The 16,170-nt window shown below is 38.1% G+C and overlaps 1 protein-coding gene across 2 annotated transcripts in view; it reads left to right on the top strand.

Moving 5' to 3' along the window:
* Positions 1-14,903, top strand: part of TNFRSF19 (TNF receptor superfamily member 19) — a 64,069-nt gene extending 49,166 nt beyond the window's left edge. For both annotated transcript variants that reach the window (XM_069883191.1, XM_069883199.1), the window contains exons 6-10: positions 6,601-6,765; positions 8,062-8,187; positions 8,950-9,052; positions 11,186-11,583; positions 14,662-14,903. In XM_069883191.1, the coding sequence (XP_069739292.1) occupies positions 6,601-6,765; positions 8,062-8,187; positions 8,950-9,052; positions 11,186-11,576 (785 nt within the window). In that variant the 3' untranslated portion in view covers positions 11,577-11,583; positions 14,662-14,903. The remainder of the gene's footprint in view (positions 1-6,600; positions 6,766-8,061; positions 8,188-8,949; positions 9,053-11,185; positions 11,584-14,661) is intronic.
* The last annotated feature ends 1,267 nt before the right edge of the window (positions 14,904-16,170 follow it).

The raw sequence follows: 16,170 nt of genomic DNA, 5'->3' as shown, positions 1-16,170 counted from the left end.
TGGAGTTTTGATTAGCTTTGTTTTATAGAGTAAACCCTGTTTGGGTTAGTATTGTTTTGACGTGGTAGAAAGAAAACTCAAACATAATACTCCACATTTTATCCTCCTCCAGTTTTGTAATTCCTACCTTATTATTATTCTATTATGATATTAATGGAAGAAACATAAAATGTTGCATTTTCTGTTTTCATGTGGTTAATCTACCACAGAAAGCTTTATTTTAGGCATTCTGATTCCAGTGGTGGCTGTAACTAATCAAGGTCCTGAAAAAAAAAATCTGAGAAAACAAACATGAAATAAGTGATAAAAGGGGTCTTTTTATATTTGGTCATGTCTTGGGTTGTTCAGTATAATAGACTGAAAATTCAACTGTTCTGTTCTCTGGCAGAATTTGTAGTGATACAGCTGGAATTCATATGTTCCATATTAGCTGAGTTACTGTTATTTAACCATCTTGGATTAACAGGAACCCCACTTGCTTTTCTTAACCACACCTTTACATATACTGACATTAGAATGTGCTATTGGTTATTTAAGGAAAGATTGTATGTTTAGCTTTACTGCTCAAAGTTATGCAGGAGAGAGCTTGGTATTTGGGGTACTTCTTCTTTAGCATCAGCACACTTCCAGAATATGTTGGAACTAAGGAAAGGAAGTCTACTTCTTGAATAAAAGAATTTTTTTTGTTTTATTTTTGTGATGTGCACATGCTTTCTGGAATCATAAAACACTGTGCAATTCCTCCCTCCATTCTTAATGTATCATGTCCAGTTCACAAAGGGTTTAATTACATATTTAAATTTAATCGTGTAATAGATGAAAGTACGCGTTTAGAGCTTAAAATGCACCTCCTTGCTTTACTGAAATGAGACCATTAAGTCTGTGAGCCTGGAAAGAAAGAGAATTTATGAAAATGCTTACATCTCTGAGTAACACTGCAAGCAGAGTTCAGCAATGCCCAACGGGCCACTTCTACAATAGCAATGCGCTTCTGAAATGTTGGTCTCTGCAGGGAAGATCACTATCATTATAATTAGAGTTACACTACAATGGAGTGCTCACAGTAGCTATTCCAAGAAGTTCTTTGAAGGTGAAGAAGAGAGGTAAGCATTCTCAGGAACAGAAAATTGCTTTCTCGAGTGAAAAAAAAAAAATCAACTAAATAAAAGAACTTTTAAATAACAAGTAGGCTAAAATAAATTCTACTTTTTGCTGCCCCAATTTAAATAAAATCACTACATTACCAGTTTGGATGTTGCTGATAGGCAGTAAAGAAGTACATTTCACTTAGAATTTTCAAGAATATGTAATTATACCTGCAAATAGATACATTTTGTGAGCTAATGAAAAGAGACAAAAATACCGCATCTCCACTTCCCATGCTCATTGTTTTATTTTTGCTTTCAAAATTAATAACTATTTTTTCTGCTAATTATGAAGACCTAATTTCTAAGGACTTTTTAATACTTTTAGGTAGGTGTATTGATACAGGTGTTGATATATGTGTATTGATATCAAAAATGTTTAAAGATATTTCATCAGTTTTATTGTCTTGTTTTTAAATACTTGTCCAGGCTGTATTTAACCTTCTGTACACTAGATCAGGCAGTTGACTAAAACTGAAAACCTGATACCAAAACACAGTCCTTGGTTATCACACCAAAGCCAGCACGCGTTACTATAGATAGGGTTTTTTTCATATAATTTTACTGCTTCTCACAGAATTATATCCTGGAACTTTGCCTACCATGCAGAAACTTCTGCAGTCTGCTAAAACTGTAAAGTTAGAACTGCAGCTGCAAGAATCCTAGAAACTGAGTGAAAAGTTTGCTGTGTGGAAGACTGCATTGCTGCTGCCAAGAGCATTGAAGTTATGACAAAAGGATTACAACAATGCTTGCTTTTTCTTTTAAATAACAAGGAAGAATTGGAAATGATGTCATAGAACTTAGTTCTGTGAACAATAGGAATTACAGAAGGACATAAAGAGAAGGGCAGGTAATAATTATTTAAGAGGAAAGGTACCTTAGACCCTGGATTGGAATTTTATTCTGCTACCTGGAACGCAAATAATAGATAGACCATCTGCTGTAATAATGAAAATGATAACATTTCAGTACAAGGGCAGAGTTTGAAAATATATTTCTAGTTCATGTTGGAAACTTCAACTTCAGCCATTTATTGACTTGAGTTTTGAGATCTGCTGTATTTTAATAACTCAATCACAGAGTGGTTGTGGTAGGAAGAGAGCTATGGAGATCATCTGGTTCATCCCTCCTCCTCAAGAAGGGTCACCTAAAGCTAGTTGCCCAGGAACACATCCAGAAAGCTTTCAAGCATCCCCAAGGAGGGAGACTCCACAAGCACTCTGGTCAATCTGTGCCTGTGCTCAGTCACCTTCATACTTAAAGTATTTTCCTGATGTTCAGAGGGAACCTCCTGTGTTTCAGTTTGTGCCCATTGCATCTGGTCTGCTGAAAAGAGCCTGGCTCTGTCCTCTTTGCACCCTTTCTTCACCCTTATACACACTGATAAGATATCCCCTTGAACCTTCTCTTCTCCAGGCTGAGCAGTCGTAGCTTGCTCAGACTTTCATTACAGGAGAAAGGCTTTTCAGTTTCTTCTTTTTTTTTTTTGTAGTCCTTTGCTGGACTTACTCCAGTGGCTCCACTCTGTCAGATTTGGCAAGTTAAAAGGATATAAAAGAGATCTGCCATAAATTTGCTCTCCACACTTTTGATACAACACTGGAATGTAATAGTACAAATCAAAGGTAAATAGAAGTATTCAAGCAGACATAAATGCAGTAACACTTGTTTTTCTTCATAGTGAATCAGGAAATCAACAACTAAATGTTCTTTCTTCCACATAATAGCCCTGATCTGGCCTCTCCACTTTTTTCTATTCCTCCACTTACCAGCAACTACATGATACTGTAATCTACAGAAACTGGTTTTATTTCATAAGTTGTGTCTCTTTTTTTAATTTTGGGTTCTTTATTTCCTAGAAGTTAACGTTTTCTCCTGTGTAAGTGGTCTGAAGACTTAGGAATTGGATGCAGTACAGTTGTTTTTCAAAATACCTAGGTTTTTGGCAATCTGCCCATTATAACAAAGCATAATGGTATTTTAGATGCTTTGGTGCCTACATTTGGTGCGTGCAGAGAAAATACTGTAATTATTTGTGAAAATTGTTCCTGAGTAGTACCGTTCCATTAATTGCTCTAAGCTAGTAAGTTAGTTCTCTCCTGCTATTGTCATATTGCAGTTATGATATCAAACAATGGTATGTATGTACAATTTGATTAGTGATTTTATTATATTCTTGCAGACATTTATTTCCCAATTTAAACTTAGGATTGTATGGACTATTTTTTAGGAAATTATAGTCTTTAGGCTTTAACTAAAGATTTTCAGGGGTAAATAGGCATGTTTTACTTACTTTTATAACTTAATAAAATATTATTTGTGTTTTTTAAAAGATTTTCTGTTGGGGAGATAGTGTTTTGTTCCTTTTCTCATAAAATGTTGTTGGATTGATGTGGGTTTCAAAGTAGATTGAAACAGATGAGCTATCAGAATTCATAAGTTGTTAAAATTTAGCAATAAAAGAAAGGCATCCAAAGAAGAGGAACAAAGCTGGTGAAGGGTCTGGCAAACAAGTCTTACGAGGAGCAGCTGAGGGAACTGCGGTTGGTTAGTCTGGAGCAAAGGAGGCTGAGGGGAGTTCTTGTCGTTCTCTTGCAGATACCTGAGAGGAATTTGTAGTGAGGTGGGTGTTGAACTCTTCCCCCAAGTGACAAGCGATGAGAGGAAATGGCCTCACGTTGTGTCAGGGGAGGTTTAGATTGGATATTAGGAAAAAATTCTTCAACAAAAGAGTAAAGCACTGGAACAGGCTGCCCAGGGATGTGGTTGAGTCACCATCCCTGAAGGTATTTAAAAGCCGGGTAGGTATGGCACTTAGGGACATGTTTAATGGTGGACTTGGTATGAATTTAATTTTAAAAGACCATTTGTAATTTAAGGTAGACTCTAAGAATCATAGAATTGTTTAGGTTGGAAAAGACCTTTAAGGTCGTAAGTCCAGCCATTAACCTAACATTGCCAAGTCCAGCCTCTCTTCCAAGCCTGTTGCACTGCATGGGGTTGTGACCCAGGTGCAGGACCCAACACTTAGCCCTGTTGAACCTCATACAGTAGGCCTTGGCCCATCAGTCCAACCTTTCCAAGTCCCTCTGCAGAGCCTTCCTGCCCTCAAGCAGATCAACAATCCTGCACAACTTGCTGCTGTCTGCAGACTTGAGAGTGCACCTGATCCCCTCATCCAGATCATTGGTAAAGATACTAAACAGAACTGGACCCAGTACTGAGCCCTGGGCAACACCAGTTGTGACTGGCCACTAACTGGATTGAGCTCCAGTCGCCACAACTGTTTGGGCTTGGCCATCCAGCCAGCTTTTTATGCAGCAAAGAGTATGCCCTCCCAAACCATGAGCAGCCAGTTTCTCCAGGAGAATGCTGTGAGAAATGATGTCAAAGGCTTCACTAAAGTCTAGGTAGACCATATCCACAGCCTTTCCCTTGTTCATTGAGCAGGTCACCTTGTCATGGAAGGAGATCAGGTTAGTCAGGCAGGGCCTGATCACCTGCTTGTCCTGTAAGTGCCATGTGATAGCACTCAAGATGATCTGCTCCATAACCTTCCCTGGCACCAAGGTCAGGCTGACGGGCCTGTAGTTCCCGGGATCCTCCTCAATCCTTCTTGTAGATGGGTGTCACATTTGCTAATCTCCAGTTGGGTAGGACCTCACCAGTTAATCAGAACTGCTGATAAATAGTGGCTTGGTGAACATTTCTGCTAGCTCCCTCAGTTGCACTCTTGGCTGGATCCCACCCAGCCCCATAGACTTGTGTATGTCTAAGGGGTGTAGCAGGTTGCTAACCATTTTCCCTTGGGTTACAGGCTCTTTATTCTTTTCCCCATCCCCGTCTTCCATCTTTGGGGGCTGGGTATGCTGAGAACAACTGATCTCACTATTACAAACTGAGGCAAAGAAGGCATTAAGTACCTCAGCCTTTTCCTCATCCTTTGTCACTGTTTCCCCCAGCATCAACAAAAAGGTGGAGATTCTTCTTAGCCTTCTTGTGTTGCTAATATATTTATAGAAAGTTTTTTTATTGTTTTTTTACAGCAGTAGCCAGATTAAGTTCTAGCTGGGCTTTTGGTCCTTCTAATTTTCTCCCTGCATAACCTCACAATATCTTTGTAATTCTCCTGAGTTGCCAGTTGCCTGTGCATTCTTCCACAGGTCATATACTTTCCGTTTTTTTGGGGGTTTGTTTTTTTTTTATTTCCTGAGTTGCAGCCAAAGTCCTCTCTGTGTTCAGCCAGGCTGGTCTTCATCTGTGCCAGCTTGTCTTTCAGCATATGGGGATGGCCTGCATATATGCCTTTTAGACTTCCTCCTTAAAGAATGTCCAGCTTTCCTGGATTCTCTTGCCCTTCAGGACTGCCTCCCAGAGGACTCTGTCAACCAGGCACTTAAAAAGGACAAAATTGGCCCTCTGGAAGTCCAAGGTAGCAGTTCTGCCAACCTATGTCCTCATTTCTCCAAGAATCAAAAACTCATACGATTTTGTGATCGCTATGCCCAAGACAGCCTTCAACCATTGCGTCCCCCACAAATCATTCTCTATCCACAAATGAGAGATCCAGCAGGGCACCTTCCATAGGTGGCTTGCTTACCCGCCCTGTCAGGAAGTTATCTTACACACACTGCAGGAACCTCCTAGACTGTTCATCTGTGATGCATTTCCAGCAGACATCTGGTAGGTTGAAGTCCCCCACAATAACAAGAGCTAGTGATTGTGAAACTTCTCCCAGCTGTTTATAGAATGTTTCTTCTGCCTTTTCATCCTTGTTGGGTGCTCTGTAACAGATTCCCTCCATATCTGCCTCGTTGGCCTTCCCCACAGTTCTTACCCATAAACACTCGACATTGTTACCATCCATTGCAGCACTCCAGTTGTGCAAGTCATCCCACCATGTTGCTGTGATAGCAACTGTGTCATACTTTTTCTACTCCACAAGGACCTTCCAGCTCCTCTCTGGTGCCATGTTGTGTGCATAGGTGTAGGTGAATTTCAGTTGGGCTGTTGATCCTGCCACCTTTTAGGGGGGAGAAGCCCAAATTCCTACATGACCGTTCTCAGGTGCTTCTGTGGTTTCTAACACATCAGTAACCCTTGTGTCTTTGCTGCTGCATAGATTTCCATCCCCTGCCTCCACTGAGGTGGCAGACCAAAGGACCTAGCTACTATATCATCCCTCAAACACTGCCGTGCCACCCCCAGGCATATCTCTGGTTCATGTATTTGTGACTCCCTCTAGTGGATAACTTTCTCAACTATACACTAGGAAATGTTCTCCATATTAAAATCATCTGACATCATTAAAATTGAGAGGTCTTCCATTTCATGGTGAAGTTCTGATTCCATTCTCATGGACAGTCAGAATGCATCTGTTTCCCAGACTTTCATTTACATGTCTGTATATTCCTGAAAGATTTGCCTTAATTATTATTTAATTGTATTTCAGGTACCACTAAAGTAAACCTTGTGAAGATCCCTTCAACTGCTTCCAGTCCTCGAGACACTGCTCTGGCAGCTGTTATATGCAGTGCACTTGCAACAGTGCTCTTAGCTCTACTTATTCTTTGTGTTATCTATTGCAAGAGGCAGTTTATGGAGAAGAAACCAAGCTGTAAGTTTCCGGTTCTTAATGTTTCTTTGTAATATTCATATACTAGTATTAGTTTGGCAAATCTCTCTGTAGGTAAGTAAATGAAATCTCTACAGCATTCACGGAAGTTTAGCATTGAGATGAACAAGCTAGCAGAAGTGTAAAACTGTATGTCCATATGTATGTTTGCCAGCTCAGTGTGGATGTTCCATTTTCTACGGAGAAAACATGCAGATGTCCAGAAATAGTACATTTGCATTAATTTTGTGCTGTACTCTGTTAGATGCTGCACGCATGTATGTGGACCATTTGGGATCCAACCTGGAATGTCATTATAGACTTGCAGTACTAATGTGGAAGTACCAGCTTGGGGAATGTGTGTATCACATGCCATTGTGAAACAGATTAGCCCATCTAGGTGACACATGTGGCCAGTGTAGATAGCAGATTTGTCATTATCTGTTTAGGTTTCATGGGCATATTCAAGATTGGCTAAATGCGTAAGCCAGTTAGACTTGTAACTTTTTTTAAAAAATCCATACCAGCTCATCAGTGTAATTCACAGATTGTTTATAATAAATATTTTTCTGTCCCTTAAATTAAGAATGAGAAAATACAAAAGCACTCTAGTACCCAATTATAATTTAGAAAACTTTTATTAAAATATGTTTATAGCATCTAATGAACCCTGGATGTCAAACAGAAATAATAACTAGGAAAAATTGATGTTATCAAAAGCAGGGTAGCAAAAGCGAAAATAAAAAGATAAAAAGATTCAGAGAGGCATCGTAAGAATTATACCTAGCCTAGAAGATGTTTCACAATGTAAATTTGAAGAAATTCAGGCACTGAATTCAAACTTGAGTTAGTAGAATTTATTAACTCATTTGCCTTGGCCTACAATCATACAGATTAAAAGAAATCTGCTGTTAATGTAAAATGCTTTAAGATAATGTAAACAAAACCCCAGTGGCTGAAAGCTGGATGTCGTAGATTTCAAATGGAAATCACTGAGAATCATTAAGCACTGAGGAAATGTAACAGTGAATAAGACATACTCTCAAATCATCAAAACAAGAGGTGATGCTCTCCTTGAAGAGACTGTAGTTGAACCTGTTGAACAGATGTTCTAGAGTTTGTTGCAAAATCTGTGGTTTGCGTTATATGAAACCACATCATCGTTGTGGATCTTTCAGCTGGAAAACGTATGGAAATACTGTATAATGTAATATTTAAGCGTTCTGTGAAGACAGGAGATTCTGGAAAGCAAAAAGGGTATTCTTCTCTAATATATATTTTTATTCATTTTGTCCAAAGGGTCTCTGAGATCACAAGACATTCACTACAATGGCTCTGAATTGTCATGTTTTGATAGACCACGGCTAAGTGAATATGACCACAGAACATGTTGCCAGTGCCAGAGAAGCACATCACAGACATGTGGTATGTTAGATCTACTAAAAGGTGACTTTACGGCATGATGAAGATTTATCCAACACTTGAGTTGTGACATGACTTTAACTACAGAGCTAATGTTATCAAACTACCCTTTGTCCTAGGCTCATTTCCCTGTAGGCACATAGAATTTCTAAGTAGGTGTTTGATTATGATTTTTTTCCTGTTTTCATTGCAATGACCCTTCACTTAAAAAAAAAACCTTTAGATGTCTGTCTCATTTCTTTCTGATAAAAGTGGCACTGCATCTTTGAGACTTAAATTGGTGTGAAGGATTTACCAGACAGTATCTAATTACATGATATGAACTCTAAAGGACATTAAAAATCTGAACGGTTCTAATCACTGAGATTTTATGAAGTCATATCAGAACACATGCATTTATAATGTTAACAAATAAATAATTTAACACAAGGCCAAAGGCTTAAACATCATAATGTGTTAGCTCAGAATGTGGTACTTCCTCTCACACATATCTAATCAAAAAGTAGATTGAGTTTAAAAGTAAGTAACTCATGACTGGCATTTGTATTACTCCTGGAAGAAGGGCTTGGCTTTTATAAGTAACTCGATTTTTAAACTCGATTTTAATAAAATAAAGTACCTATTTTTGCCACAGAAATCTTTTTCCTCGATTCATATATTTTAATGTAACTGGCAAACTATACTCAAGTTTGAAAGAGTACAGAGACTAAGTTTATACAGAGCTTTAAAACTTTTATCATGATTAAATTAATTTCTGTTCCTTAGGACCAGTTCACTTGATTCCGTCACTGTGCTGTGATGAAACCTGTAGCATAGAGCACAGCAGTCACAGTTGTGCTTTCCACTCACAGACTACACTTAATGAAAGGTAACTTAGTTTTATAAATGTTTATTAAACATTTAATATTTCTTATGTGGACAAATTAATATTTATACAGATACAATAGCTGTTTGGAATGGAACGGGGGATTTTGATGAACTGTAGCTGCATCCTCCCATTTTATGCAAAAACAGATTAATGGTAAAAATTTATTTTAAGTGTTACTTAATAAATGCTGACACGATATATCAGTTTCTCTGAAGAAAAATTGAATTATTATCCTCACAAGCACATCATCTTCCTTTTACTCTGTGATAACTTAGAAGCTTTGGTGATGCCCTTTTCAGCTATGGGTTAGTAAGGTGCTGCATAAACCTATGAACTTGGGAATGTTGAGGTAGATTAGAAGCGTCTTGAAGATTTTCTTTTTTCTTAGAAACCCTTAATGGCTGTGAGATTTGTAATATCTAGTATTTCTGAATTTCTACCAGATTGTAACCATTATTTTGTCCTAATTGGCTGAATATAAATACAGTAGTAGAATAGTTATTTCTACAGCAGTGCCATAAGCTAAATTTAGAAAGTTTATGGTGTCATTCAGAGTTTCCTGGTTACAGATTTTAAAGCAGGATGTTTTTATTTCTTTTAGCTAGAATAATTTTCCATATAAGGTTTAAACTGCTCTCCAGCTGTTGTGTTCTTATGGCCAAATATAACTAAAAATGTAGAGGCAGCTTCTTCATACACATTGTTTATGCAAGGTGACATAGTGACCTAAGTACAAGATAGAAAATACTTAAGTTTTCTATAACAACTTGTTTAAATACCAGCAAGCTTGAGTCATCCTTTTATACCACTAAGGCTGACAAATTGAGAGTTGTGTACTTTGTGAGAGATCTTTTGGTTAAGGCTTTAAAAACAGATGTTATATCCATGCTATGTGGACATCAAAGATCCTGTGGTTACTTCCAGTAGAAATGGAGTTTGCTCCAATTTCCTTTGCCAAAATAATGTATTTCCTTCAATTGTGGCGCAATGTCCTGACTTTTGGCCTCATGTATAGAAGTGCTTTGTGTGTGTATCAAAGCTATTAAATCATCATGTTTTGGAAATGAGTAAGACTGCTTAAAATCCGTTATAGGCAATGTTAATGTGGGATGAGTTTTGTAACAGAAATTATTACTATATATCAGACTTAATATAGCACTTACAGTTTTATAAATCTGTTTTTTCAAAGCAAAAAATATTAGTATGTCTTTTGGAGTTTGTTAATACTTATTTTTGCTTTACCGTAGTTAAAAACAATACTGGGCTTTCAACAGATAGGCATGTGTAGTGCTCTCAGACATGTCAGTATCATCACGCACCTTAAATACATTTGAGATAGATAAATATTGAGTTTCTACTTCTGTTTTCTTCCATTTTTCATAGAACAAAAATAATCCTAGTAAAAACTGGAAATTGCTACCCTTCATTAATATTCCGTCCTTTCCACATGAAAGAGAATAGAAGAAATATTTTTCACGTTTTGAAGGCTATAGACAGAACAAACTGAAAAATCTGAAGTGAATGCGTATTCAATATGAAATCCCACAAATAGAAGGAGTTTCAAGCAGTGCTGTTGTCTATTCCCTTCTCCCAGTCTGAACCCACTTCTTTTACTTCCATTAGGTGTTTGTCTAGCCTGACTTCTTGGAGAAAAAAAAACTAGAGTTAGAGATTCCAGAGTCTTCCCAAACATCTTGCTGCAATTTAAGCTTGTTATATCTTGTCTTAACACACATACCCCTTTGTCCACTGAGAACAAATAAATTGCTTCCTTTATGAAACAGCATTTGTGTCTGAACAATACTCCAGTATTTTTTATCATATTCCAGTTTTTTAGACTATAAATAACCCCAACTGTTCATGTTTCCTAAAACTCTGAATTTACAGTGTGAAGGGCTCTAGGCATCCTCCTTACCCTTAGTAGTGTTCCTAAAAGCTTTCATTTCCAGATAAGGAACTAACTGTATTCCTCTTCAAAATAATTTGTTTGTACAGGATGCCTCTAGAGCATTAGCTTAATATAACCCTATTAAACCTTCTTGAAATACCTATAATTATTAATGGCAATAATTACAATACTGATTATATTTTCTGCAGTGCATTTGAAAACACATTTCTTTTATCTTTTTGCAGGGCTGACTCTGTTGGAGAAATGATTCCTGCCTTCCTTGGTTCTCTTTCACACTCTGCCTGTGGAGACATTTCAGATGCTTGGCCTCTTATGCAAAACTCAGCTTGCTGTGACAGCATTTCTTTCTGTGAATCGTATTCAGAACTGGCTGGAGGATCTGCAAAATCCTGTAGTCCTGAGACTGAAAAGACAGCCGCTATTGAGTCAGATAACAACCAGGAACTAAGTGAAGTACTTATTTCAGCTAAGTCTCTCGATGGAAACGTAGCAAAGTCGTTTGAAATCTCCAAACATAGAACATGCACAGAAGATTCATCACTTCAGAACTCAGTGGCTGCTGAAACCCAGCCAAAGACAAAGCGTAATGGAACAGCAAATGACTCTACAGACTGATAAAGAGGTAATAAACTTAACTACAAAGGAGTGAGAATGAGTACTTAAGGCACATAGAGCTAGATAAAAATAGAATTGTAAAAAGTTGAAGTCCAGAGGTTATACCTAGCCATTGCTGAAATAAATTAAAACCCTACAAGAGATCTAACAGTTTCACTTTTTTAAATCATTAACTGAATTTGAAAGGAGTAATTACTCACACTGTAATGTTGAGGTAATGTGAACTGGAACACAGGGGTAAGTCTGTACACCAGTCAGCTTTTATCAGTTTTGGGGTTTTTTTTTTTCATTAAGTTTTGGGGGAAAAATCAGTTTGATAGCTCTATGACCAAACTACTGTGTGATATTAGTCCCTGTTTATGATGGAAGAGTTGAGGATTTGTCTTTGCTTATGGTAAACAAAGCATAACAGACATGTAAGTGTTCGTCAAAAAATGTTTGCAAAGTCTTCTCTGTAATTGAGAGCAGCCCTGATGTGATTGAGGGCAGCCCTGCAGAGAAGGACTTGGGGGTGCTGGTTGATGGAATGCTAAATATGAGCTGGCAATGTACGCTCACATCCCAGAAGGCCAAACTGTGTCCTGGGCTGCATCAAAACAAGCATGGCCAGCAGGTCAAGTGAGGGGATTCTGGCCCTCTATTCCTCTCCTGTGAGACCTCATCTGGAGTACCGTGTCCAGTTCTGGAATCCTCAGCATAATAAGAATATGATACTGTTGGAATGGGTCCAGAGGAGGACTTTACAAGAATGATCAGAAGTCTGGAGCACCTCTGCTATGAGGACAGGCTGAGGGAATTGGTGTTGTTCAGCCTGGAGAAGAGAAGGCTCTGGGGGATCATATAGTGACCTTCCAGTACCTGAAGGGGTCTACAAGAAAACTGGGGAGGAACTTTTCACAAGGGCATGTAGTGATAGGGTGAGGGGGAATGGCTTTAAATTGGAAGAGGGAAGAGTTAGACTAGACATTGGGAAGAAATTCTTCATGGTGTGGGTGGTGAGGCACTGGCACAGGTTGCCCAGGGAAGCTGTGGCTGCCCCATCCCTGGAGGTGTTCAAGGCCAGGTTGGATGGGGCCTTGGGCAGCCTGATCTGGTGGGAGGTGTCCCTGCCCATGGCAGGAGGGTTAGAACTGGATGATCTTTAAGGTCCCTTCCAACCCAAACCATTCTTTGATTCTAACTATCCACAGCAGTAGCAGAAGAGAGAATCTCAAATGTTTTTTAATGCCATTTGGACTCCCATGTCACCAGATAAAACATTCCATGAATTCATCCCTAAAATGGAATTATTCTGTAAAAGCCCAGTGTTCTACTTACCAGAGAAAATGCAGGTCTGAGGTCAATATTGAGAATAGATGATAAACAACCATCTCTACCACATCACAATGTAACCATCACAAAAAGTGACTCTGCTACTGCTTCATCATTATATCTTATTGAATATTTTCTGTGCTCTGTATTTTTAAAATGACATTTTATGCTATTGGAAGTAACTCGGAGCATTCTCGAAAGGATCCCAAAGTATGGCATGTGTACTGTGTTGTTACTCAAGGGTTATGCATGCTGTGGCTGGAAAGAGGCAGGAACAGAAGCAGTTGCCACTAATATTAATAATCTGCCAAACTTAATTAAGAAAATTATGCTATCTGTAATTATGAAAATCTTGGATCACCTGCAGAAATAAAAGGTGCCTTCCCTTGATCCTTTTCCATTTGACATGTCACTTTCATATTCTTCTTAAATAAGAGGTAGAAAATAATTAATACTTAACAAAGAAAACCTGCATATTCTGAAAACATGTAAGTGCAGTAGTTAATTCCTTGTAAATCATGTCTTAATTTTTAGGTGATGATTTCAAGAAGAGGAAAGGGAGGTAAACAGACTGCTAAGTCAAAAAACTTTTTGCCATTGACTTCAATGGAACTTACATAGATCACCCTGAAAATCTGCTGCTGTCACTGAAAATATCAGCTGTATCTAGGTCACATGTACTTGTCTTAATATATTGCTTATTGTTTTGTCTGTAACAATGTCTGACACTAGGTGTTGGTGTGTCAGATAGCAACTGTTGTAGTTTCGTTTTGGTACATGCTAAATATCATTAGGTGATAGTCATATTCTCTGTGTATATATAGAAAGGGACAATGATGTTGGCTATGACTGCAAATCTCCATGCTGCTAGTTTCCAGCTTTCCAGTAGTTATCAAGGGAACTTGAATGCTGTCTTGATGTTTTAAGGGAGTGTATTTCCATACTCAGAAGATCTAAAAAATCAGAAGTTTGTGGTTTTTATCCACTAAACCACGTGTCAGCTTCAGAGGGATCTGATTAATGTTATTTAGAGTTTTTCAAGATGAAAGAAACCACAGAATTTCAACATATCATTATAAAAATTATCTTGCATTTCACCATACTTGTTATGATACAGAAATTATAAATTTTCTTGCTGATTCATATGTGCATGTAGACATCTTTTCAGACATTTCAAAATCCTATGTTCTTTGATGGTTTTGTACTATTATGTATAATTTAGAATAAGCAAGATGGTTTCGGAGGGTTAGGTTTTTATTCATTTTTTTTCTTTAACAGACTTCACTGAGACTCTAAACTGCATCATTATACATGCATCTTTTGGATAAATTAAAGTATTGTTTGAGGGACAGGACCTAAGATGTGTTTTCAGGCTGAACTCTGACCAACTGTACAATTACCAAGAAAATTATTTCATCTCAGTCTGCCTCATTTTTTCCATTTGCTCTTCATCTTCCTTGTCTTTTGAAATATTTTAAGAGAAGGATTTTCTTTTCAGTACCTGTGGATGCATTACAGTCTTGCATAGGGCCACACTTCATTATTACACTGCAAAATAAATAATAACATGATAAAATTAGAAGATAGCATATTTTTATTTATGTACATATAAATACAAGTGGGTGTTTTAAAACAGTTTCAGTCTAAAAGTGTAGATGAGTTTTTACAGCAAGCAGTAAATATAGCAGTATTTTTTTGGTGTTTAGTACAGTATGGAAGTACATACGTTTTTATAATGAGTTTTTGTAACCACTGTTCTAATATTTTCTTTTAGGAAACCAAGCTGTTTCTCTCAGCACTAAAGCTGAACACTTCCCTAATGCTTATCTGCTGATTCTCATCAAACTTAGTCTGGTCTTCAGTGTTGCATGGTTTCAAAATAAGCTGGAAGAAAACAGCATCTTTTCACACCTTCTGAGCAGTTGCATCTGAGTTGTAACAGCTGTGAAGTGAATCTTCAAGGAGTGTCCTAAGGAGAGCCCTGAAAGTGGATATATGACCTCTTGCATCTCTTTTTTATTTTTTTTTTAAAAAAAAAGGACTGTCTGTTCCCTCAGATTCTCGAAAAGTCTGATGAAGCAAGCTTAAAAGTATATGTAAATACAGCAAGAAGTACAGCACTTCAGTATGTTGGGTACGGCTGCAGAGGTCAGTAGGCGTGGGGACAAGATGTTGCCAGTTATTCTGCTTGCAGATAAGTGCATGCATTAGGATTTTTTTTTTTTTGCTGGCTCTAATTTTGTATCAATTTCTTGCTGTTGAAGGTCTTAAACAGTAAACATTTCTATTTATGCAAGGATCATCTATTGATAAACTGAAGCTTTTATTATGTATTACATTATAATTACATTACATAAGCTAGTTTGGGGAGTAAAGAATCTGCATGCTACAATATGTATAGTTAAGTCCCCTCCATCCAGTTATTACATTTGTGGGAGGGAGCATTGTTTTGTTAAACAGAGCCAGAAATTAGCTTTAAATTAGGTTTAGTTTAATGAAAGTCAGCCATATAGATACAGATGTTGTGTTTAATTAGTAGTCTCAGTATTGGAATACAGCACTTGTTATAGCGTGTAATTTTTGTATGTTGAAATAAAATTCATCAAGCTGTCAAACTACAGCTGGTGTGCCATGAAAGTATTCATACAATGAGACTACTAATATTTTTTAGTAATGCATTATTTTCAAGGGTCAAGCTTCATGGTGACCTAATAGGTTCATTTAGCTGGCTTTTTCTTTTCACTCATAGAATCACAGAATCACCAGGCTGGAACAGACCTCTTGGATCATCAAGTCCAACCACTCCTATCTGCTGCTAAACCATGTCCCTGAGCACCTCGTCTACCCATCTTTTAAATACCTCCAGAGAAGGTGAATCAACCACCTCCCTGGGCAGTCTGGTCTAGTGCTCAATGACCCTTTCTGTGAAAGATTTCATGACAGCATTGCCCCTTGTCCTGTCCCCTGTCAATCAATCAACACCAGGTGCTGCACTTGGGGCACAACAACCCTATGCAGTGCTACAGACTAGGAGAAGTCTGTCTACAAAGCTGCCTGGAGGAGAGGGACCTGGGGGTGTTGGTTGACAGCCGACTGAATATGAGCCAGCAGTGTGCCCAGGTGGCCAAGAAGGCCAATGGCATCTTGGCTTGGATCAGAAACGGCGTGACCAGCAGGTCCAGGGAGGTTATTCTCCCTCTGTACTCGGCACTGGTGAGACCGCTCCTTGAGTACTGTGTTTGGTTCTGGGCCCCTCACCACAATAAGGATGTTGAGGCTCTGG

Source organism: Phaenicophaeus curvirostris, chromosome 1 (genome assembly GCF_032191515.1).
Source record: "Phaenicophaeus curvirostris isolate KB17595 chromosome 1, BPBGC_Pcur_1.0, whole genome shotgun sequence".
NCBI lineage: Eukaryota > Metazoa > Chordata > Aves > Cuculiformes > Cuculidae > Phaenicophaeus > Phaenicophaeus curvirostris.
This window is presented reverse-complemented; position numbering and strand designations above follow the sequence as displayed.